This window comes from Vitis vinifera, chromosome 19 (assembly GCF_030704535.1).
Source record: "Vitis vinifera cultivar Pinot Noir 40024 chromosome 19, ASM3070453v1".
Lineage (NCBI taxonomy): Eukaryota > Viridiplantae > Streptophyta > Magnoliopsida > Vitales > Vitaceae > Vitis > Vitis vinifera.
This window is the reverse complement of record NC_081823.1, coordinates 24601136-24628319: the sequence shown is the minus strand read 5'-3', so window position 1 is coordinate 24628319 and position 27184 is coordinate 24601136. Positions and strand designations below refer to the sequence as shown.

The 27184-nt window shown below is 34.3% G+C and overlaps 1 protein-coding gene across 1 annotated transcript; it reads right to left on the bottom strand.

Moving 5' to 3' along the window:
- Positions 1-15779: 15779 nt before the first annotated feature.
- On the bottom strand, positions 15780-22689 carry LOC104877750 (phenylalanine--tRNA ligase, chloroplastic/mitochondrial). The gene is given in 6 exon segments (XM_019217270.2): positions 15780-16154; positions 16595-16675; positions 16678-16696; positions 16782-16988; positions 20626-20816; positions 22108-22689. Coding segments are annotated over 6 exon segments (753 nt in total). The 5' UTR covers positions 22286-22689; the 3' UTR covers positions 15780-16077.
- Positions 22690-27184: the final 4495 nt, after the last annotated feature.

Sequence of the window (27184 nt, the reverse complement as noted above, 5' to 3'; positions counted from 1 at the left end):
ATCAGCTGATGAACTTTCCAGTTAATACAAGTGTTGAAGTTTTTGTTGGTCAGACTATTGACCACAAAGAGCAGCAAAAATGCTCTTGAAATCAGTCAGGAACACGTCGAAATCGCCGCATCACTGGAAGAGTGTGCTGCCATAAATCCAGCCAAGCATTTAACCTTTGTCTCCCATAGCGCTGGAAGATACTCTGCCAAAAGGTTCTGGAATGCTCAAACAATTTAATTGAAGGATTTCTAATGCTTCAATAGCATCCACCCTATGATGAAGACTCAATTTGTGTTTAAAGACTGGAGTTTCTGGCAACCACCTGTACACCGAATGCAGAATCGATATTTGCTCCTCTCATACAAACAAACAATTTTCACAGCAAACCAAGTGATCAAGATGATGCAGGCTGTAAGAATCTCCCAGAAGCATTGAAAATGGCCAGGCCAGATGATGAAGCTATTCTCAAAAAGCTGAGGCAAATGCTATTTGAAATGGGAAAATCAAAACAAAATTTATGACGCTCTCTTTCTCTCATGTTCAAAATTAAAAAAAAGATTGTGGTAGGCGATGGAACGAAACTCATTCGATCGAAAGGATTTTTGTTTGAATCAGAATGTATAGTGAGTAGATTGAAAATGACTGGTTCTAAAAATTCTACGCTAAAACTGGATCAAAGTCTTGCATCTCTTGGTGAATCTGTTCCACTTCTTACAGCGAAAACTGCGATTCGAAGGCTGTGCCGTCTGATTAGAAATTGGCTCCCCTCAGAGCCACCTTGCCATCCAAATCGTAAGGGTTCAGAAACTCCAGCTGTTCGAAGTGAAGTTAAGAGGCAGTCTTGTCCATCTTCCAGCATAGACATAGCTCAGAATGTTTCTGCAGGTGCTTTAATCTTAGAATTTGAGGAGGCAGATCATGATGAAAGATACAAGTGACAATTTAGTGACCTCTAGTAATGAAGAAGTAAACCAAAAAGATACTGAAAATACAGACGATAATGAACCCCCCTTATGTAACACTTGAAGGTGGTCTGAGAATACCTAAAAGCATTTTCAGTAAACCTTTTTATTATCAAAAGGTGGAGGTTCAGTGGCTGTGAGAACTGCATCGCCAACAAGTAGGTGGAATTATTGGAGACGAGATGGGACTTGGCAAGACCATCCAGGCTGGAAAGCTACTTGATATCAAACGGGTTATGCAATTTTAGATGAAGAACACTGAATTTGGAATTCAAATGCTGGAGTTAGCATACTCCATAAACAGTTACAGACCCTTCACCATATAACGACTGGTGCGCCAATTCAGAATAAGCTGGCTGAGCTGTGGTCTTTGTTCGATTTTATATTCTCTGGGAATTTGGGGATGTTGCATATATTTGAAGCAGAATTTACAGTTCCTATATCTGTTGGTGGCTATGCCAATGCTTCTCCATTACATGCATCCACCATTTACAAGTGTGCAGTAGTCCTACGTGACTTGAGTATGCCATACCTCCTGCGACGTATGAAAGCTGATGTGAACGCTCAGCTTTCAAACAAGTCTAACCAAGCAGTACGATGAGAAGCTCTGTAAAGTTATAGTGGCAATGGGTTCTTCATGGTCTAATATCCTGGGTGAGGCTAATATCAACCTTGCTGATTATTCCAATGCCCTAAAGCCTTCTACTGTTGCACTGCCTCTTCATGGATGCAATTCTGGGACTGTATTACATGTTACTGTGCAGCTGTTAACTTCTAAAATCAGGTTCAGAGAGTTTGAGCAGCAGAGGGAACAAAGAGAGAGAGGGTTGCAGATGAACACTGGACAAATTAGGCGTGATGGATCTAACGGAGGAGAAGCATTATCATCCGAAGAAACTGTCAATGAACACATGGATAAGGTCAATGTAAAGGTTAGATTCAAACCAGAATCAACAGAGCTTCCTTCACTTGAAGAAGAGGGAGGATTAAATGAAGAATATTCAGACTCAGCTATTAGATTTGATGGCTCATTCAATACATCAGAAATTTTATAAACTGAAAAGCATGATACCTCCAGCACACATGAGATCGATAGTCTTAAGAATGCAACCTCTGGTGATTTAAATGGACTTTCCTACACTCAAAGTCCCCAGACAGAGAAAGAGGGCCCATCAGATCAAAGGTTTTTGGCACAGAGAAGCAATGATTGGGTTCATGGACGGAGTCTAGACAATTCTGTGGATAATGACTTGTCAATTTCTTATGAAGAGAGCAATAGGCTTAAAGGAAGCTTGGAAGTTGCGGAGTCTTCTATTATTGAGCTTAAGCTGGAGGTAAGCTCTCTACAAAGTCATGTTGATGAAATAGGCGTTGAAACACAAAAGTTCGCTAAACAACTTGCTGTTGAGATTGCTTCAGGAAAGGTTCTTACAGAAAAGGTTTCTATATTGAAATTAGGGTATTCAAAACTCAAGGAAGACCTTGAACATCTTAGAAATTCTAAGTCGATTCCCGAATTTGCTAGGAGGGAAATTATCCGGACAGATTAGGATCATAGATTTGAAGATTCACAACTGAGATGGCTAAAGGGACTTTTAAATATGGAGGACAGTGAGCAGATTGGTGAGAAATCCTTTTATAACTTCTCAAAGTGTTTGGGAAGCATCTCTGCTGTTTAAATGAACTGAACGTCTTCTCAACAAATGCTTGCTTAATTCGCTAAGTTGGCTGCCTGAGTTGAACTACTGTAATATCAGTAAAGGAAAAGTAATAAAGGCTCAATGAAGAAACTGTACCTTGAGGGTTCAGAATTGGAGATTAAGCTTGATGTCATTCCGGATTTACAATCGAAAAGGCTTCCTATATGGCTAAAACAGAAGAAGATTCACCAACTTGACACTGAATTGAAACAACAACCTGGTTGTGTGGATGATGATGATGACGAACTTAATGAAAGTCAACTATTTGTGTAGTCTGTGATTGAAGCTTCAAAAATTGAGAATCGTGACACCCACTTGTTCCTCATAGAATTTACTTGGCATTAATTCTTTGCAATCTGGTGGGTTAACCAGGTTGCATGACTCGTGAACAGGATGTTAAATATGTTAATTACTGGAAATAGGTAATGATTGCTCCTGCATTCATGAGACTTATAATTATCTGCAAACCATGGAGCTTGTTTCAGATGGCCAAGGAGATGAACGTGCCTGAATTATTGAGGCGTATCAGAATGTTGCAGCAGAATGGAATTAAGGAAATCATCTTCAAATTTAGCAAAGTAGTCTCAGTCACACCCCCAGACCTCACTCATACAGTGGCCATCTTGATGCACCATTCCCTTATTGCTTTTATATTTCCTTGTGATCTTACATGTTTTGAATCACGTTTTCAAAATCTCTTTTCCATCAAAGCTATTATTCATTTTTTAATTTCATCATTGAAGGATTTCAGGTTGAGAAAATTCAGTTTTAAAAACCCTTGCTACCATGTTTCATTTAGGCATGCATCTTTTGGGTCTTTCAACATTTTTCTTGGTTTTCTTGATTTTTTTAAGCATGAACGAACTTCATGATTCCAAACAATGGAATTCATAGAATCAACTCATGCAACATTAATTAGGCCTTTAGAGGGGGGCCCGACATTCATGATATTCTCTTCAATATTGTTTGCTTGATATCTGATTGATTTTTTATTCCTCTTGATGAAATACATGAATTTGTTTTGTATTTATTTGTTGAGCTACCCTTGTTTCCCATAGAGGTGTGGATGCTCGCTAATCAGATACGCTCTTTCTACCCCTTCAACTCTAAAATTCTATGAATGTGTATGTTATCATGAGCCATGTCCATGTTTGATGTCATACTCGATTGCCTTGATGCTTGTTTGATCATCTTTGATAAAAATGCATGTTACGTGTCATATTTTCAAACTAACCTTTGATCCCTTTTGATGGTGCTTAAGAAGCGGTTCAGGTACACACCCTAACTCTCCTTTATTGTGATTTGATCTTGTTTGACATGCTATTTTTTGAAATCACATTAGTCTACCTAGGTACCCTCAATTAATCAATTAATTGCCTTATCTCCCTTAACTTAGTGAGTAGAGACCTTTATAGGGCTTAGAGGGGTGCTACCTCCTAGAGGTACCTTCTTAATAGGTAACTTTATCCTCAGACTTAGACTTGAGTTTTTCAAAGACACGCTTTTCCAAATATTATGGAGTCATCTTTTTTTAGGGTTTTATTTTCCCTTTAAAATAAAATAAAATAACTGGCGACTCCAACTTTTCTAAAAATTACTTTTTCACAAATAAAAAGCGAGTCTCGCCGATTGAATGGGGGCACACGTGAAAAATGCGGATCCACAAGTGGTCTTTGGCATAAGGTTATTGCGAGTATATGGGACACATCCAAATGGATGGAACACCAACATGGTGGTTAGATGGTCACACAGATGTCCTTGGAAGGCTATTGCTCAAGTTTTCCAGGAGTTTTCCCCTTTTGTCCGCCTAGTAGTGGGCAATGGGGAGAGAATTTGGTTTTGGGAAGATCTTTGGTGGGGTAACCAAACTTTGTGCTCTCAATTTGTTGATCTTTATAGAGTTATTTCTGTGAAAAACCTCACTGTCTTAAATGTCCTTGGCAATTCCTTACCACTGTCTTGGAATTTTAATTTTCGCCGCAATCTAACGGATTCAGAAATTGATTTCCTTAAGAGATTAATGTCCTCCCTTAGTTTTGTGTTTTTCTCTACTTCTTCATCAGATTCAAGAGCGTGGTCTTTGTCTTCGTTAGGTTTGTTTTCAGTGAAATCTTTTTTCTTGGCCTTGTCAAAAGTCTCAAATCCTTTATTGTTCCTTCCGGCCAAGTTCTTATGGAGCTCAAAAGTCCCTTCAAAGGTTAAGGCCCTCGCTTGGTTAGTAGAACATGGGAAGGTAAACACTAATGACAAGTTGCAATTGAGAAGACCCTACAAAGCCCTCTGTCCTCAATGGTGCATTCTTTGCAAAGGAAATGGAGAATCGATTGACCACCTTTTTCTTCATTGTCCCGTTACCATTGGACTTTGGCACAGGTTATTCAATCTAGTAGGGTTGGTTTGGGTCCTCTAAGGAGCCTTGAGGATATGTTGGTTATTACTTTTAAAGGCTTGGGGAACTCATTAAGAGGCAAGACACTTTGGCAAATTGCTTGCCTTACTTTGATTTGGATGGTGTGGCAAGAGAGAAACAATAGGATCTTTGAGGATAGAGAGAGAACGGAAGAGATGGTATGGGATTTGATTCGGTTTTATTCTTCTCTATGGGCTTCTTGTACTGAAGCTTTTAGAGGAGTTCCTCTAAATGTTCTACAACTCAATTGGATTGGGGTTTGCATTTCAAAAGTTTGAAAATTGATGGGGTTTCTCTTTGTTTTTAGAGTTCTATTGTTGGGAGTTTTCTCCTTTGTTCAATTTGTGTAGAAAAGACCTCTCATCCTTCCCTTGGTTTTTTTTCTCTTTCTCTTGTTTCTTTTATTTCTCCTGTATTTGTTTTTATATTAATATAATCTTCTTCGTTTCTGATAAAAAAAAAAAAGGTTCACATATTGTGAATTTAGAGTGGAAAACAAGAGTCAAATATGATTTTGTAACTAAAAATAAAATAGGAATCAGGAAAATAAATAAATTCCTAAAGTTAAATCTAAAACCAATCTTGACTAATGATGGCCTCTAACAACCCCAAGTCAAGTGACTTGTTACAACCCCTTTCCATGTGGCCCAGTTTTGGCTCATGGCCTTGGGAAGTGCTTTTTGGCAGCCCTTGGAGGAACTACTTAGTACTTACTCTTTAGTCTTTTCCATAGATTTGCTGAACAGTTTAGTCCTAAAATAGAAAGTTAATACTGGTAAAGTTATGAAAATTCCAAGAAAGGATATACACAGGACCCTAATTGTAGGTTCTTCTGCTGAAGAAACATAATCAAGGCACCTATTCTGAGAATGCATCTTTTACAACCTCCAAGATAAAACATTTACTTCTTGAAAAAGTAGCCTGACTTTTCAAGGGATCACTTCAATAAAAATCTCAAGAAAATTGTATTATAAACTGGCCTCTTGATCACTGAACCAGCTGCATACTGAACACTAAGACCAATTAAAAAGGTATTCTCCCTTCTAAAAACTCTCTTTAACTCCCCCAATCCTGTTCACACAAACACACAAGTTGCATTCAATGTAGCTATGTCACTATGAATTCATTCATTTTCCTAGAGTTTCTCATTTGGTCAACCAACACATTTGGATAGCAGGTTCAGTGTAACCATGCAAGCAGAACAGGAGCACCAATGTTCATGGTTAACACAATAATGTAGTAATTGGATCCCTGAGGTTAGCTTGTAAAAAGAACTTTTACTGCCAGATTTGGGGACATGGCCCTTCTTTGATGCTATAATCGTGTTTGTTAGCGATGAAGACAAGTGGCAATCACTTGTGAAAGGTTAACAAATGCATAGAGATTGGACTCTTAAGGCCCAAATTATGATTTGGCATACTTTGGATGATAATAGGCCCAGTCGGGATTTTATATACTTCAATGTGGATTTCAGTCTAAGTTTTGTTTATGAGTTTAGTCAAAGGATCACAGGTGTTCTTATTTCCAAAATCATTAATGCTTTACATTTTCAAGAGTCTTTCAATTTTTTTTATCAGTTCACATTGTTGATTTTCCAACTTCATTAGTATTGCCATTAGCTCTAAAAGAGTCTAAGGTCTAGAGTTATAGTGTATAAAGTTGGTTCATTTATCTCATACAAAACCTTCCAACTTTCAATGTAATCAATCAGGTGCAGCCTCCAGTTTGAATGATCACAAGTTGTCTCCACGAGAACCAATCAGATGACACCTTATTATGAACCAATCGTACTATGATAGTTCAACTTATTTGCGTGATGCAAACTGAACTTAAGTGTGAAGCCTAAGATTTGGAAGTGATCCCTAGAGTCCCAACATGTTTTCTTTTACCTTTCTGTTCAGCATCAATTTTGGCATCAAAGCAAGTTGAGATCATGATTACAAGACCTAGCAAGAGTTTCAAAATAGATTTATCTAATAGTCAACATGATGAGATACTATGTGGTGATGGAACAGCTTGATAGCCTGCATATTCGACTAAGCAACATTGAGACACAAATATCTCAGCCCACTAATGATTTAGCACGTGTTGTGCAAGGAGAATTATCTCAAATTAATAACAACAAAAACTTGGAGGAACATTGGACATGCACCACAATATCCTATATCTGAATGGGCTAGAGGACTACCTGAAACAAGGTGCAAACCTTGTGAAACTGCTGAAGATATCACAAGGAAAGTAAAAGGAGAAGTTCTAATTTGAAGGGCAATGCTACTCAATTTCTTGATTGGCTAACTACAATTGAGGACTGTTTTGATTGGTATGTATGAATGATGAATAGAGAGGGTGGTTTACTAAAATGAAACTAATAGGCTTAGCAAAAGATTAGTGGACAGATGTTGAAAGAGATACTAGGAAGATGGGAAGATGAGGCTACCACCTGTCAGCACATGGCATGAGATGAAGGATAAGCTATGTGAAAAATACATACAGGATCAATTATTGTAATAAGTTATGTAATCACCTCATTACTATGAATCAGAACAACATGTCTATTGTAGAGACCAAAGTACATGCAAAGATATCATGAGCTAAAGACTTGGAGTCAAATAGTAGAAGATCCAAGGGCAAACTCTTGCATGATTCAAAGCTGGATTGAGACCTAAAATGAGAAGAGAGTTGATGCATCAACCATTATACAGCCTAGAACTTTTTTGTTTTTTTTTTATAAGTAAAAGGAAATGCATTAATAAAGAGGCAAAAAGCCACAAAGCATACAGGGGGTATACAAGGCGGCTAGGGCCTCAAAAAACAAAGATAAAAAGAATCACCTCCCCTTAAGTGGATGCTACCCACTCCAGGAAGCCTATAAGAGAGAAAGACTCCTCACCAAAATACAATTTGGCCCAACTCCACAAGTTACAGACAAAAAAATTCTTTAACTTCTGAATATTCAACACACCCCCTCCTAAAAGCTAATCTATTCCTCTCCTTCCATACCGTCCAAAAAATACACAATGGAATGGAATCCCAAACCTTTTTCCTTTTCTTCCCCACAAAGGAGCCCCTCCAGCTAATTAAGACCTCCTTTACAGTTTCTGGAAAGACCCATTTAACATCTACTAACCCAAGGACAATATCCCACAAAACTCTAACCACTATACAATGTATAAGGATATGATTTACATTTTCTTCTTCACACCCACACAAAAAACAACAATTCGGAAGTTGCACCCCTATTCTTTTTAGTCTATCCAGAGTAAGCACCTTCCCCCACGTCGCCTCCCAAGCAAAGAAGGCGACTTTAGTTGGCACCCTAGCCACCCAAATACTTCTTGAAGGAAAGCCGATTTCATTAGGATTGGTCAACAAGCTATAAGCTTCCTTAACCCTGAACTAACCATTTCTTCCTTGCCTCCAAAAAACTGAGTCTTCCTCCAAAGAAGGCCTATGACCCCTCAGCACATGGAGCAAATCCCCAATCATATCTAGCTCCCAATTATTGAAGTCCCTCAAAAAGTTTAGGTTCCAACCTCCTTGACTAGAATTTTGGTCCCACATTTCCTCAACCGTTGAACTCCTTTGAACAGCCATGACAAAGAGATGAGGAAAGCAATGGGACAATGTTGTATCGGTACACTAAACATCTGTCCAAATATGATCTTGGTGCCCTTCCCAGCTCGGAATATCATGTTATCCCAGCACCAATCTGATTCTTTCCAAATCTCCTTTCAAACCCCTACTCCAACCGCCCCATTAGCCTTCTTTGGCCTCCATCCAAGACCCTCTTGCCCATACTTCACCGTAATCACTTGTTTCCAAAGATTATCTTTGTCACAAGCATACCTCTATATCCACTTTCCAAGCAAGGCTTTGTTCAACATGGCTAGCTTCCTAAGGCCTAGCCCACCCTTTTCCTTGTCTGTACAAACCACCTCCCAATTAACTAGATGAATTTTCCCCTCCAGATTTCCCCTTCCCCATAGGAAGTCCCTTTGCACTTTCTCTAGCCTTCTAGCAACAATCTTGGCCATTCTGAAAATAGACATTTGATAGATTGGCATGCTAGACAAAGTACTTTTTATTAAAGTGATTCTTCCCCCTTTGGAGATATATTGTGGTTTCCATAGCGCAAGTCTCCTCCTTACTCTCTCTTCCACCTCATCCCACATATAAGAAGCTCTATTAGGAGCCCCTAGAGGAAGTCCCAAATACTGAGAGGGTAAGGACCCCACCTTACAACCTAACTCAACAGCCAACTCTTCAATCTCCTTCACCTCTCCAACTGGAATAATTTCACTTTTAACTAAGTTAATCCTTAGACCTGAAGCCGCTTCAAACCAGAGTAAAATCCAACTTAAGTGAGTTAGATGCTCCTTACTAGCCTCATAAAACACAATTGTGTCATTATCAAAAAATAAATGGGAGATGTTCAAAGAGGATCTGCTACCACCCCTAATGTTACACCCTGATAAAAATCCCCCCTCCACGGCTCTCCTGATAAGAACATCCAGCACTTCCATTCCTATAACAAAGAGATAAGGAGATAGGGGATCTCCTTGTCTAAGGCCCTTAGTGCTAGGGAAGAAGCCAGAAGGCACCCCATTAACCAAAACTGAGAATTTGGCTGAAGACAAGCAACTCCACATCCACCCCAACCACTTAGACCCAAAGACCATCTTTTGCAAAACCTTCAACAAAAACTTCCAATTGATGCTGTCATAAGTTGTTTCTATGTCCAATTTGCAAATAAGGCCCTTTTCGTTTTGTTTCTGCCATGAGTCTATCACTTCATTTGCAATTAAAGAAGCGTCAAGAATTTGTCTTCCCATCACAAAGGCATTTTGAGAAGTGGAGACCACCTTTCCAACCACTTTCTACAGCTTGTTAGCTAGCACTTTAGCCAATAACTTATAAAGCCCCGCCCCCCCAGAAGACTAATAGGTCTAAAATCTCCAAGGTCCTCAGCCCCACTTTTCTTAGGAATCAAAACCAGAAAAGTATTGTTGAGGCTCTTGAGGAAAGAGCTATGCTCGTGGAATTCCTTGAACATTTCTAGGATCTCATCTTTAACAAAGTCCTAACAACTTTGCCAAAAAACCATAGTAAAGCCATCTGGACCAGGGGCTTTATCCCCATTCATCTCCATCAAAGCTATATGAACTTCATTCTCTGTAAAAAGACTCTCCAGATTCTCTGCTTTTTGCTGACTGATTTGATCAAGCTGAAGCCTCCCAATGTCCGCCTTCTACCCCGTATCTTCTGATAGCAGCTGATGAAAAGCATTAGCAATTCCTTCCCTAATCTCCTGCTCCTCTGAAAGCCATTCCCCATTTATCTTAATTCTGTCCAAAGAATTGTTTCTATGATGAGCGTTTGCCATATGATGGAAGAAACCCGTGTTTCTATCCCCCTCCCTCAGCCAGATCTCCCTTGAAAGCTATTATACAACCTAGAACATGTTTTTCAATTTGCATTAGATATGGAGGAGTACTTGGGATGTGAGTTTCATCCATAGAACCAGTGCAAAGAGGTTCACTGATGTAGGTTGCAGTGCAAGAATAGGCCAATTCAAGCCATTTATCCAACCTACAGGGTCTAAGTTGTATTCTTCTAATGTCGTTAATCCTAAGGGTAAGGTTAATAGGTGTTTTAAGTGTCAACAACCCAGCCAAATAACCTAAATTGTCCAAAGAACAATTTGTACATCAGAATGGAGCATGAAGAAGAACAAGAACAACAAAAAGATGAAGAAACCGAAATTCATTTGATTATAGAGCCTATGATCCTGATGACTATAGATGTTGCTAAAAAAGAACTACCATAGATGTTGCTCGAAAAGACCTACCATAGTTGTTGCTAAAAAACTTTCCTCTCTGCACAACATTCAGCATGCTTATAGATTTTATGGCAAGGCCTCAATTGCCTAATCTTCCAGCCTATCATATGAATCCAAGTGAGCATGAAGCACTAAAAGGACAAGTAGAGTAGCTGCTGTCCAAGGGAACTATTCATGAAAGTTTAAGCCCTCATGTTGTCTTTGCCTTGCTAACACAAAAAAAAAAGATAGTAGTTGGCAGTCACACTACTAACAAGATAGCCATCAAGTATCAGTTTCCTATCCCTTGATTCAATCATATGTTAGATATGACATGATGGCTGGCTCTTGCATATTTTCAAAGATGGATTTAAAGAGTGGATATCATCAAATAAGCAGTATATTGGAAAATGAATGGAAGACGGACTTTAAAACAAAAGATGGCCTCTATGAGTGGCTAGTCATGCCTTTTGGCCTTTCAAATGCCCCTAGCACATTCATGTGCTTCATAAATCAAGTACTTCAGCCATTTATTGAAAAGTTCCTGGTTGTTTACTTTGATGACATCTTAATTACAGCAAGACCAAAGGAGATCACATCTCCCATCTATGGCAAGTTATGACAGTTGTTCGCCAAGAAAAGCTCTACATAAATTTCAAGAAATGCTCTTTCATGATCTCAGCAGTAGTATTCTTAGGCTTGTTGTTTTGGCAAAAGGATTGGAAGTATGAATGAAGTAAAAGCCATCCTAATTCCCAACACATCACAACAAGTACAAAGTTACCATGGGCTAGAAATGTTCCATGGACATTTCATCATAAGTTTCAGCAATGTTACAGCCCCTATAATTTATTGTATGAAGAAAATCAGTTGAATTGGACCAAGGCAACATCACAAGCTTTCAAAGAAATTGAGAAAATGTTAATTGAAGCACTGGTTTTGCAGCTTCCAAATTTTCCGGGAGGTGTTAGAAGCGGCATGCAATGCATCAAATATAAGAGTTAGAGGTGTCCCTATTGCATTTCTTAGCAAAAAGCTTAATGAAGCAAAGCAGAAATATTGTACCTATGACAAAGAATTCTTTGCAGTGGCTCTTAGCAAATTGGCATTCACTCTTTCTTCTATTGTTGTACAAGTTGTTGGATTTGACTCATTTAAGAGACCTTATCCTTCTTCCAAAGATTTTAGCATTATATGCGTTGCTTTAGTGCCTGGAAATTCGGGAAAATATGGTGATTTTTTACATGATTGATATTGCTTCAAAGGGACTCGGCTTTGCTTACCCAAAACATCATTTCGTCATGCTGGAGAAACAACCGGTCAATTTGGAAGAGATAAAACCATTACAATGGTGGAAAATCATTTTTACTGACCAAGTCTGAAAAAAGATGTGGCTAAGAATGTCTCCAGACATCAAACCTACAAATTATCAAAGAGGCAAAGGAAGAATACAGGTTTATACATGCCACTTCTGTGCCACATGAACCATGGCTAGACCTACGCATGGATTTTGTCCCTGGTTTGCCAAAAACTATCAGAGACATGATTGCATACTTGTAGTGATAAATCATTACTCCAAGATGGTACAATTTATCCCATGCTTAAGGACTAAAGATGTTGCCTGATTGTTAAACTCTTCTTCAAGGAATACTTATAAAAAAAAAAAACAAACTCTTCTTCAAGGAAATTGTTCGCCTTCATGATTTTCCTAAACTGGATGGTAGGTCCATGAGTTACTTCTGGTGAACTTTATGGAAAATACTAAATGCCAAACTAAAGTTTTCTTTTGCTTTTCACCCTCAAAGAGATGGCCAAATAGAAGTTGTTAATTGAAGCTTGCATCATTTACTTCATTGCCTAGTTGGAGATCAGATCAATGGCCGAATTTACAAATAATAGCTCCTTGAATAGGTCTATTAGTCATAGTCCTTTCGAGATTGTGACTGAATCACTTCCTAGAAAGCCTATGGATTTGGTTCCTTTAACAATGGATGCATGACCTAGCATTGAAGCCGATGCTTTTAGTGAGCATATAGATGACATACATTATCATGTTCAATGAAAATTGTTTTCATCAATGAAATTATAAGTCATATGATTACATGTGTTTTCCCGCTTGCCCATCAAATAAATAAATAAGTCATACAATGATGTGAAAAGAAAATTTGCTGAACTTATTGAAGGTAATATGGTTATTGTGTGACTAAGGCCTGAACAATATCCTAAAGGTGCCTATAAGAAACTCCACTCAAAGAAAGTTGGTCCCTATAAAATTCTTAGGAAAACAAGTCCCAACGCTTATGTACTTGACTTGCCAGAAAATATGGGCATTAATAAGATCTCTAATATTGAAGACCACACCCTTTATCCTAATCCTAAAGTTACTACATCAATTAATGGTCCAAATGGTCATCTTCTACCAGCCCCTTGATTGAAAGAGAAGATTGAAAAGTTGTTAATCACTAAATTGTTTCAACCAGAAGAGGAGGTTATCAAAAGTATCTTGTTAAATGGAGAGAAATGCCACTTTGAGATTGTATGTGGATCACAAGCAATGAATTTCAGCAGTTGAATTGTGATCTTTATGAGAAATTTCATGCCTTTAACTTGTCAAGGTTGAGTTTTCCAAAGGGCGTGGGGGGTATTGGAGTGTTCTTATTTCCAAAGTCATTAATGCTTTATATTTGCAAGTGCCTTTTAATTTTTATTTATTAGTTCAAGTTTCTGATTTCTCAGCTTTATTATTACTGTGATTGGTTCCAAAGAGTGTTAGGGGTCTTAGGGTTGTATTTACAAAGCTAATCACTCTATCTTCTAAAAGGATTGTGAAACCAAGATTTGGTTAATCTTGATTTTTATGATAACAAAACAAAGTTTAGAACTAATGATTATATTTCAAATGTGATTAGGCAAAACGATTTCTAAAGTGGCAATCACAAAGACAAATCAAGCCAAGGAGAAATCATGAAGAAGAAGACCACCTCAAAGAGAAGTGTTTTTTAAAACCTAAGTTTCATAAGATCTCTTTGTAAGGTTGTTGGTGCACTAGGATTTTCATGCATTACATTCTTTACTTATGCACCAAAATCATCCAAGAGTTATTTTGTTTTAAATATTTTAAAAATTGGATGATTTCATGTTTTCAACTAAAACCTTGTGTTAAATGTTTTTCAAACTTGTTTTAAAAGGTTTTAAGTTAAAAAAGCTTGGTTGTTGAGCCAAAAACGGCTCAACTGGTTGAACCGGATGAGGAACCGGTCGACCGCCAGCTCAACCGGTCTAGGTCTGGGTCGACCCCCAACTCAACCGGTCGAGGGTGCAAAAAACTTTCTCTTTCTTCCAGAACGGTTGTTCAACCGGTCAAGGTTGAACCTCAACTGGTTGAGGTCGGGTTGAGGTCCGGTCGAGGTTCAACGGTCACCTACCAAGTATTAAATACTAACGGCTAGTCAACCGGTCGAACCCCCAACGACTAGTTTGGCTTTTTTCCGTTATAAAAAGGTTTCAGTCTTCATTGTTTCAAGATCTTAACCTTCTCAAATCTTTCTTGAATATATTTGAGCCTTGAAAGAGTGTTTTTGAGTATATCATTATTCTAAAACTTGCATATCCTTAGTGCACATTTCAATCCTAGTTTTCTTGTATCATTTGAGCTTAAAGTTTTTGTACTAGGATTTTGTGAAATCATTTATTTGTAAATCTTTGAGAGGAAGTTTCTCCAGTGTGGGGTATCACTTGAGGGGTTGTTCAAGATTGGGATATCTCTTGAGAAGTGTAAAGGGTGCTTGGAGCCAAAAGTCCAAGAGGGTGAATTGGAACCATAATTCAATTATATTGCTTGAAGGCTTGGTTTAGAAGCCTTGAATTAGTGGAACCTCAAGTTTGGGATTGAAGCTAGAGGAGAGTGGATGTAGGCCGGGTTGTGCCAAACCACTATAAAATCTTGTGTTTGCATTATCTCTTCCCTACTCTTTTAATTTATATGCAACCTCAAGCTTGGGATTGAAGCTAGAGGAGAGTGGATGTAGGTCAGGTTGCATCGAACCACTATAAAATCTTGTATTTGCATTCTCTCTTCCCTACTCTTTTAATTTATATGCAATTGTCTTTACATTGTTTATTATATACTTGCATATAATTGTCTCTTACATTCATATAGTTTAAATTTGCAAAAAGAGACCATCACCTATTCACCTCCCCCAGGGTGATTACCATAGGTTGGGTTCTCCTAATTTTTCTAATAAGGATCAATGAATGAAAACACAAAAGCTTCCAGCTTTCATTGTTTTCTTTTTTGTGTGATGAAAACTAAACCTATATGCGAAGCCTAAGGTTTTTGGAAGTAATTCCTAGACTCCCATCATTTTTTCTGGTACTTTTCTGTTCTACATTAGTTAGGGCATGAAGCACAATGCATCAAATATGTAAGAGCAACTAAAGTGTACATATCATTCACTACAAGGAACAGGGAAAGGAAAACATTCAATCCATAAAAGTGTTGCCAGCATTCCATCTGCTGGCAAATAGTCATTGGCATGTTGCCATTTGACATGGACATGCGTTCTGGAAAAAGATACTCCTTAAAGCAAGAATTTTTTAATTACTGTGTGGAACATCAGTGTTTGTGTATGCCCACTAACATGTGTGTATGTATGCTTATGAATTTCTCCTTCAATAGTGACACTAAAAAATGCTGCCATAAAATAAAATACAAAAATGTCTTGAAGTCATAAATATACATTGAAGAAAGCAATGCCTTCATCATAAGTCCTGTAAGTCCAAAATAAAAGGACATAATGCATCCTCTTTTTCACATTTGGTGACAACAAAGAGCCCTACACCCCTTCCCGACATCAGAGGAGTAAGAAAAACAAAGAAATTAAAAGAAAAAAAAAAGGTGACAACTAATTTTGTTTCTACTTTTATATTATTTTATCATCAACATTACTGTTATTACTGTTATTATCAGTCTATGAATCTTAGTGTCTTCAATAACATATGAAAGCCACACATGCCAGCAATGGAATAAACTGAAGTTCACATTTTTTAAATGATTTTTACCCTTTCTTACAAAAGGTAAAAACAAAAAAATGAAATGGAGCCTGTTTCTACTAAAATTAGTTCAAAAACAAAGTTTTAAAGAAATTCAAAATATATAGTGCTAAAATGTAACCACCAGCCAGATCAAAAGCACACCTAAAAATATATCTCAAGTTCAAATGATGGGTTGGTGAAAGGGAAATATGTATCAATCCAGCGCATTTCCACATTACCTGCAAATTTCAATACATTTAGCCCACGCAGATTCTATACAGTATATGGTAAACCCCAAGATGAAAACTACCTTTCTGATAGATTTCAGAAATTTCAATAATAATAGCACTCTTAAATGTTTCTTTAGGTAATTTGTCAATGATTCTTAACAAGTACCTTGAGAATCACAAATAATTCCCTATATTATTCTGGACTATCTTGATTTGACTTCTAAATGACCAACCTGTACTGCTTTTGCATAACATGAATTGCTTTGCCCACTTAAATTTATTATTTTATTATTTCATTATTCCCCCTCCCCCCTTTTACTTGCAGTATTTCCCAGATTTTGAATTATTAGACCTGGAAAATAATTCCTTAACCCATATTTCTCACTGCAACATCAACAGATAGTATTAAGTTTGCATCTGATTAAGACAATCTCCTGATCTAAGTTTACCAAACAAGTGCTACACCGAACCCTCAAGACATTTCTTTAAATCCTCAGCTGCATAAGACGTGCCATCCCAATCACCTGGAAGAAGACACGAACACCTTCCATCTGCATGATAAGTTATTGAACTGAAGAAAACATTAAGAAACTTGTTAATAGAAAACAATCATTGATCAAATCATAGACAAGAAACCTAATGAAAAACACGGTAGTGAGTTGAATCAATGGAATCTCTACGATAAACATCTCCAGTCACAAGGAAATGAGTGTGTCCCCTCCTCAACAGCTCTGCTTGATGAGCACTAGTGTGGCACCTCAAGACAGTTTGAGAGTCAATGTAGTATGTATCATTGTAACTCCTACTGATGTGATCAGGAGGAACCAAGACATCATCAAAATTCTGCAAGAAGTAAAATTTCTGGCATAAGAATTCACAGAAATATGGATAAGAATTTTGGAAGCAGACATTGACCAAAACTCCCATGCCTTATAAATAAGATCTATCTTGAGGATTTAGTAGGCTGTTTTGTTGAAACTTAAATATCCAATCTTAATAAGGGGGAAACGGTGATGGCCAAGAGAATCGATTAAAAATAGAAGCACAACCATGAAGAACATTAACAAACAAGCTTTAAATCCAATAACTATTAGTTATTAGTTTGAATATGCTTGTATACAGAGAAAGAGGAAACCAGTGACCATTTAATCTTGTTTTGCAGAAAGGCTACAATGCTTTGGAGTTTGATTTTCTCCCTTTTTGGTGTGCAGTGGGTTTTGCATTCTTCGATTGAAAGGAATTTGCTTGGTTAGTATGGTGCCTTTGTGGGTAAGAGAAGGGAGAAGTCTTGGAGGGTCGCCCCTTTATGCTTAATGTAGACTTTATGGAAGGAAAGAAACGAAAGAGCATTAAATGATATCGAACAGTCCGACCAAGCTTTAAAACATTCCTTTTTGTATACTCTTGTAAATTGAGCTAGGGTGTTTATAGAGGATCATACTTTGTCTATGTTTGATTTTATGGAGTGGTCATATGTCTAGTTAGGGGAAAGGTTTTTTGTCTTCTTTGTCTAGTTTCTTGGGCAATCTGTTTGTATACTTCATGTGTATTGTTTTCGCCACTTCTAGGCGCTTCTAATACAAGCTCTTATTTACCTAGCAAAAAAAAAATTAGTTTGAGTATTAGCAGGTAATAACCATTGAAGCCATAAATTTTAAGCCATTGAAAGTCAACATAAGCAAGCAAATGGTTGTGTTGAGTGACCTGGTATTATATGCATTAACAGCAAGAGTTAATGCAGGGCATTCTATTCCGGATAAGCCTGAATACTCGTGACACAAACTTTCAATTTTGAATGTTTATTTTGAAAAATAGATAAAATAATTAAAATTAGTTAATAATTTTGGAGATATAGATACAGAAATTGCATAACCAAACTCCAAATTCCAGACCAAAATGCAGCTCATTATCTAGTCATGCCATCACAAAACACCTCAAAGCTTCACGACTTCTGGAAAGACTCTTTGATGCACACATCACAACCTAGATTCGGATTAGACCTCAACACACTACTGCAAAATCTCTAGTCAGATTTGTGATCTCAAGTCAAGCCAAAGTTGATGCTAATTTGTTTTCTTCCTACTTTGCCAAATAATTGAGCTCCAAAGAGGTATGGAGCAAAAATACCTACCATGCCATATTCTAGATATCTCGGCAAAAAGAAAATAAAGAACCCTAAAAAAGAAAAAAAGAACCATAAAATAATGAACCTCTCCAAGAAGTTTTGGAAATCCATAAACTTCATTGGTTCATTAGGTAATATGATGCAACATATCTCATTGGACCTAGGCCTTTAAATTGTAAAAAGTTTATGAATCATATGTTGCTCAGCACTCTTTCCAATAATATGCAATTAGCGAACTACTCATATATTTTTGGCCTTTGGCTAATGTAATTATATTTTCTCATCAAGAAATATGTGTGGTTCTTTCTCCCCTATTAAGTAAGTTCCCCTGTTCAACAATTCCCAACCAATAAGCTTCACAATGCATAAGTCATAGTTTCATACAAATAAATTAATTATCTTTCTTTCTCCTCCTAATATCTAGCTTCACATTTCATTCAGTAGTAATTCCAATTTATCAAAACTAGCAAATTTATTTTATCAAACACTTTACACTTTAACTATCCCCATAAACTTAAATCCATCAAAATAGGCATGTTCCAATGAGCCTACCTCTTGACACCATAGCGCAGGCTAAGAACTGTTACATGTAGTTGTGCTTAGAAGAAGTTATCTTGAATAGTAGTAGATCCTTCCAGTAGTTCATTGACAGTTTGGGAGGTAGGGGCACTTTCTGCTGCTTTTCTTCATTGTTGTTTCTTTCAATTTTGATGCCTAGAGTAACTTGTTGACTACAAGTGCACTTGGATTATATCCTCCTTTGTGTCCTTTTATAAATAGTATCTACTCATGACTGGTCAAAAGCAATAGCTGATAACATACATTTGCACCATATAAAGTCCAAGTTGTGAGTTTATAAGCTACCACTACTGCATAAAAGTTTGAGTGAAATATGCACTTGCTCTGTAATAATTTTTGGTTCCATTAAGCATTTGCAATGGACTTCTAATATTTTATCAATCATCTATTTTATGACATTGTTATATTTCATGATAAGACGTGCAGATCATGCTTTATAATTATGCTTGTAAGTAGAAGACAAACATGGGGTTTATAACAATGACAATTTCTCATGCCTAAGAAGAAAATTTCATATTTTGGGTTCTTTATAAATCTAATGGCGAGTTAGAAATAATTTGATAAATGCTATTTAGATTACTAAATATTATTTGAAGTGAAAAGTGTTCAATTAGTAGAAATTGCACTAGTCATGAGCTTGAAGATTATATTGAAGAACACAAAAGGGGGCACAACCCAAGTATGCTAAGAGAATACAAGCTGCAACTGAACACCTATAAGAGAGAAGAGCAGCAAATACTAAAATAGTTAGCAAACAACCCCATGCATAGATCCCACCTAAGCTCTCCATGAAATCCAAGAATTTCTACTCCTATTCAAACTATTTCCAAAAGCTTTTATTTTTAAAAAATTTTCCAATTACAAACTTATATTATTCTAATTAATTATTATCATTATGACAATTGTGTTTAACAAAAATTCATAAATATTATTTTTCTCCTGCAATACTATTAGAGAATTTTTACAATCTCCATCAATGCTAAGTACCAAAATAATGATAATAGTAGGTTTTGTAAATATATTCTTTGCTTGCCTACAACAAAGAAAAAAATTAAATAAATCAATTTAAAAGGAAGAAAATAACTTGTAAGTGATTGAGAATGTTATGAATTATATTTTCCTAAGAGACAACATGTCCCTTTGAATCCTAGGTTGTCTAATGTCCCTCTCAAAACATAAATTAACTTTCAATTTTTTTTTCAACAAAACAACTTTCCTGAATTTTTTCTCACTTGTATCATGATAGAGAAATATACACCCATATGATACATATCTGCAAGACTATCTTTGAATTTTTTGTACAAAAGCTAGGTCAAACAAACATTTTCCTTAATAGACCACTGTAAGTACCATGCTTTTATTTTACCAAAGGAATTTCAAATTTGGAGTACGTCCAGAATACTGCATTTAAGAGTTGAATAAACATTGGAGAGAATTGATAAACCTGGTAAACTGAATGCCTGTTCTGGACTTTTTTTTATATGTAAGTTTGGATGGAAGTTTGGATACTAGGTTTCCTACTTAAAACATCGTTGATGGAATAATTGGCAACAGATGCAAATACCACTTTCATGGATTCTTAAATGTTAAAACACCAAGGACAGGACAGAAACCAACAGGAAATGGGCAGCAAAATAAATATAAACAGCAACAAAATGCCAAGCACTAGTCATAGCAAGATAATACAAGTTCCAAATAGTGCAATGTATAGCTCAAAACAGTGAAAAAAAAAAAAAACATGCATAAAATTTCTATTTTATATCTTAATGGTCAAACCTCTTTTGTGGAGACTATTGGGCAAAGGTCATCCAACTTATCAAATTTGTTAGAGTAATTGGCATCGAAATAATCATATATTGCATTCTTCAGAATTCCAATTGGGTGTTGATCCCTCCTGTGAAGCTGCATTCCAAGTTTCGACAAAATTGCATCCGGGACATTGTTTGTAGGATCATCCCTCACCACATCTACAAACCCCACAACCAAATATATCAAGCCAACCAAAAGAACTTGAAAAAGGTTCAGTACATGAATTCTAATTTTACCAAATATTCAGAATAGAATAACCCAAATAATTTAAAAAATACAAAGACTCCAAGTTGCATTTCACGCCCTGATGAAGTATCATCTGAGATATAGCTTAGTGAGTATAGTTTATTTTTTAAGGCTCTGCAAGCCAAGTTTATCAAGGCAATCAGCAAAATCCAAAAACTTGAGTACATCAATTCCCAGGTCTTCGAATTGAAAAAATAAAAATAAAAAATAAAAAAATAAAAAAATTGAAATTGACCTTAAGTTTTAGAAACAAAATCCACCATCCAACTACATTAAACCAATCCAAAGCAATAAAAAACAACCCATTAGATGAATTTTGACATCAACCTATACGCAAATAAGCATAAAAAATATAAAATATAAATATAAAGGAAATCAAAGTTGTAATTGCATTCTTACTTTCAAAAAATTTGCACATCTTCCCTACAAAACCCACATTCACAAATATCAAACCAATTGAAAAAATGCCATAAACCCAGTACAGAATCCCCATTTCACCAAATCCCAACACAAATACACCATTAAAAAATAAATAAATAAAAAGGGAGAAAATTTAACCTTTATCAGAAGGCGAAATTGCAAGCCTAGTTATATAAATGCACCAAACACCTCCAACAGTACAACAAATAGAACAGAAACGTAACCCGCTAAGCTTGTAAAACGCAAAATAAGTTCTTCAATTCCAATTTCACAAAAAAAATAAATAAATAAAAATAAAATAAAAATGTAGAATCCATATAACCAAAAGAAACCCAAAAATTGAAAAATAAATAAATAAAAGAAAAAAGAAAAGGGAAACCATTCCTGAATTCTACTATCGCCAAACAGAACCGAGGAGTATGACAGGGAAAAAAAAAGGAAAGAGAGAAAGAAGTGAAAGTTGAAACATGCATTCTTAATTTCACAGAAATGACGTCTCTAACCATGTAAGTCTCAAAAGAGAGAAGGAAGTCTGATAACGACAATTGCAAATTGAATGACACAAGTTGGGCATAAGAATACCCAGAAAAACACAAATTGGATGCTTGAATTTGAACCTAGCAGGAAAAAAAAAAAAAAGCACAATAGAAAAGAAATCAGATTGTGAAATTGCAAACAAACGACACGACTTGAGTGCAAATGCCTGCAAAAACGCAAATTGGGCACACAAAATTCAAGCTAAAGATCCTTTTTAAACGCAATTTTGGGATGTGGGTATGTTACCATCTCTGCCAATCTTGACTCCACCAAGCTCCAGAACCGAGACTACCGGTTGCCTCCACTTATGAGTCTGAATCTTCTGAGCAGAAGAAGAGGAGAAAGGAATGAAAAAGGAGAAGCCATTGATGGCATTGAGATGTGTCCAAAATATAACCAGTAATATTGCTTTATTAGGCCACATTAGGGCAATTTGAAATAAGGTTCTTTCATTAAAAGGAATGAATCATCTCTTAGTTGTAAATCAATTTGACTCTACTTAATAAATGTTCCCTGAGATAAATGGATGGTTTCATGAAGAATTTTTGGTAAACTGATTCCTCCTTGCCCCTAAAGTTACAAAGGGAGCATTGATACTCTGGTCTATCACCCTCTTATAGCGAAACTCCATGAACACTCAAAGTAGATCCTCTCTAATCACGTCCTGACACTCCTAAAACACGGCTATGCAGTGTTAGGTCTGTGCGGAGGTTGATGGTTGGCGTGTTGGATTTTCTGCTTGCTGTGATGGAGGTGGGCTTTCATGGAGGAGGATTGTTGGTAGCGTGGTGGCTGGTATGAAGATGTGTGTGGAAGGTGATCCTGCCCATGGGCTTTTGTTTGAGATGAAGGTTGTGGGCCCCCGAGAATGACCAGGGTCGTCCCTTGGGTTGTTGGTTTGATGTTTTTAATGGGCTGGGCCACATGGATAAATAAACAGTGGTCCAATCCATGTAAAGATTACTTTCTTTAGAAATAAAAATAGGGAGAATTGTGTTTTGGGCCCAGGGCCAAAAAATTGATAAAAGATCCTCATAAGTTTCATATTTAAACCCAACACCTAAAGAAAGTCTACAAATTGAAAAGAAGGATATGAAACATTTAATTTTCCGAAAATGTCATTTATTGTCAAAAAGAAAAAGAAAACAACTAACTTCCCACTCTCTTTCATTCTTTTTTTCCCTCTCTTTCATCATTCACCTTATCATTAATTCTTTTCTAGAAAGGTGTTACTATTTTCATCAATTATTTTTCTCCCAAAAACCATGCCTAATAAATTAAATATTGGTAATCAATGGTTGAAAATGATTATTACTATATTTTTAAAGTAAAAAATTTTTAAATACCTCATAAAATATTTTTTTTAAACTTACAAAATATATAATAAATAATTTTTAAACACCTTAAAAAATATTATTATTCTTTTTTATCCAATATATATATAAATATCTTTAAGGTTGTAGACAATTATTTGAATATTTTCTCCATTTTTTGGACAACACATTGATATTGTTTTAATATATTATTTTTTAAAATAATCATCTTTTAACTAATAGTGATACTTAATTTTTAATTGAATAATGTATTATAACTTAATAATTTGAAAAATATTCAAATGCCTTTTTAAATCTAAAATAGATGTGGACTGACATGATTTAAATTATTAAAGCATGATGTCATTAAGTCAAGCAAATGTATCATATTAAGAGATGTGTATGTAAATTATATCATAATTTTCTCTTTTTTTAATTTTTTTTCCCTGTACATGATATCTTTTGTATAAAGTTTTGTAGATGAAAAATAATAAAATCTTTTGTTATGTAAAGAGGTATAACAACACATTAAAATTGAAAAGAGAATATAATGGAATACAAATTAGATGAAAATTACTTTAAATAATGATATAATAGAAAACATATAAATGTAAGAAAAAACAAGTTTAGATGAAATTTAAAATAAAAAATCAAAGAAAATAAATTAAAAGTAATAATATAAAAATAGTAGAATCTTTAAAACTATAATTACAACAAAAAAATTATTTTAAATTAAATTGATAATTTAAAATAATGATTTTTTATATAAAAAAAAATTACAAATTTTACAAAGATAATTTTTTATCCTTTTTAATTCTATTTAAATATGATTTTTTTAATATCTGCTAACATTATGTTTATAAAGGTAAAATAGTAAAAATATATATTTCATTCGGTTTACTTGTAATAAACACTTTAAATGTGATTAATTTTAATTTTATTTCCTATGTTTTAATTTTGGTAGAGAAGATCTAAATGACATAGTTTGGTAAAAAAATATTCATAATTTTTCCTCAACAGTTATTATATGTTGTTTATATTGTCTTAAGTTATTTGAAACAATGACATTAATGTGTTATCCATTTATATTAATTTGATTTCACAAAAAAAAAAAAAGGTAATACCTAAATATTATGGTTAATTTTCCTTTATATATGATGTAAATGTAGTAAGAAAAAATATTGTTAAAACTACTTAAATGAAATATGCAATTACAAATTTTGGATGAAGAAATTTAAAATTTCAAATTAAAACAATTTTTAGGTGAAGGAATGTGTGGGGGAAAAGTGTTCAATCCTTAGGTGACAAGAAAAAAAAAAGTTCAGAATTGATTAAAATCTTGCATAAAAGATAACCTTGTACACCCTTGTATAATTAGTACATTTACCCCATACAGTTAGTACATTGCCTTACACAGTGAGTGGAATACTCTTTTATGGTTAGTGTAACACTCTTATATAATAGTGCAAATTTCATAAACAATTTATGGGTAACAAAAAAAATAAAGAAATGATTCAAAATCGACTAAAATCTTTCACAAATGGTAGCCTTGTACACTCTTGTACACTTAGTATATTTCCCTTGTACACTTAGTACATTTCCCTTGTACAGTTAGTGTAACATCATTGTACAATGGTGCAATATATCCCTCTTAAGTTGTGTGTCCACGTAGATATATTAATCTTATTTCTAATGGTTTGGCTAACAAAATGGTGGATGAATTATGATTAAATTTTTTTCCCCAAACATTATTACTAAGAAAAGTATCGAAATTTTCATGTGAAAGTTAAATAAATTGCATGATGTAGGTATGCAATCTATGGGTGACAAGGAAAATGAAAAAGTGATTCAAAATCGATTAAATTTTTTTATAGATGGTAGTCTTGTAAACCCTTGTACACTTAGTACATTTTCTTTGTACACTTAGTACATTTCCCTTGTACAATTAGTGTAATACCATTGTACAATATATCTATCCTAAGTAATATGTCCATGTAGGTGTGTTAATCATATTTCTAATGGTTTAACTAATAAAAGGATGGATGAATTAGGGTTAGTTTTTTTTTTTTTCCTAAACATCATTATTGGGGAAAGTATCGGAATTTCCATATGGGAGTTAAATAAAGTGCATGACATGAGTATGCAATTTTTGAGTGACAAGGAAAATAAAGGAGTGGTTCAAAATAGATTGAAATCTTTTATAAATGGTAATCTTATACACTGCTTGTACACTTAGTACATTTCCCTTATACAGTTAGTAAATACTCTTGTATAGTGACACAAATTTCATATTCCCGTAGTGCATATATGCCTATATTTGTATTAAACATGATTCTAGTAGTTTGATTAAAAAAATGATGAAAAACTTCAATCCAATTTTTTTATGAACATATTACATTTTTGTGAAAAAAATATACAATTGACCAATTCCTTTATTTAATTGTGAACATATTATATTTTAAAAATAAAAAAGAATAATTAATAAATGAAATTTAATTCTTTTTATTATCTTAGTATTAAACAAGGTCTTCAATTTTCATTTTTAAAAATATTTTTCATTTTTTTAATTAAATGTATTTTCAAAAAGAGATAATATAGAAAATAAAAATAATTTTTAAAAATAAAAAAATAATAAAAACTAGAAAAAATATTTTAAAACCAAACTCAAACATAATCTATATAATTTTTAGCTACTTGTTTTTATTTAAAATGAGTAAACATATCATTTGACCCTTTTGTATGAGAAAAAAATCAATCTCTACTATACTATGTATTGATATAATCCATTTCTAAATACGAAAACATTTTAGTTGGATATTTAAAATAAAAACTCTTCATCTATCCTCTTTCTCTCTTTTTCTTTTTTCTCATTTCAATAAATTTTCAATTAATTCAAATCATTAAAAAAATTCCTTAATAAACAAATTTGGAACATTCATATAACTTATTACAAAAGTCTATGTTCAAAAAATTATTAAACTATGGAAAGAAAAAGATTAAAAAAAAAACTTTAAACTTTTTATTTTATAATAATAAAAAAATAAACTTTAAAATACTTTTTAGTATAAAAGAAAAAAAATAGTAAATATATTTATTTTAAATAGTGTTTTAATCATTAAATTATTTACTTGTAAAATGTAAAAAATAATTTTTATTCATTTAAATTAATATTTTTTTTCAAAAGCATGTTCCAAAATAATTTTTGAATCATTAATATAATTTTTATTTATTTATAATTTAAAAATAGAAAATAATGTTGATTTTTCAATTATTTTTAAAGGAGTTTAAAAAATAAAAAAAAATAAAAAAAATGATTAAATAAAGGAGAATTTTATAGATGGGGCATGTAAAGAGTGGTGGTATAAAGACAAAATAATTGGTGTAAGTAAAAAAGGGGTATTTTTGTCTATTCCAACCTTATATCCTTACAATCAATTATAGGTGTTTGGAGGATCTTTTATTAATTTTTGGGTCTAGCTGGGCCCAAAACACAATTCTCCCATAAAAATATCCATAGAAAAATATTAAATAATGTGCATTTAATACCACTCTCTTAACATTCAATAAAATTATTATTTACACAAACTAATGCAATCATATAAGCAAGTTCTAAAATTGATTTTCCAATTATGTAATTATTTCTTATTTTTTAATTCTATGTTTATTTTTTGAAAATTTTGAGAAAAATAAACTAAAAAGAAAAAAATAGAAGAAAAGAAAAGAAAAAAAATATTAAAGTTAACAAATCATTTTTACTTGTTTTTTCAAACTTATTTCACTCTTTTTTTTTTTCTTTTCCATATAAAAAAATTAAATAATTTTAAAATATATAAAATTTAACTAATTTTAATTATACATATAAAATCATTTTTTTTCTTTATTTCTCCTTTTTGAGTACTTTCCTAGAACAAAAAATATTTTAAAATTTTTTTATTGTGTATGGTTCTTGGTAGGAGTGCAACTTTGGCAGATTAGTCGAATCCAATCAGATATTTGATCGTGTTTAGACA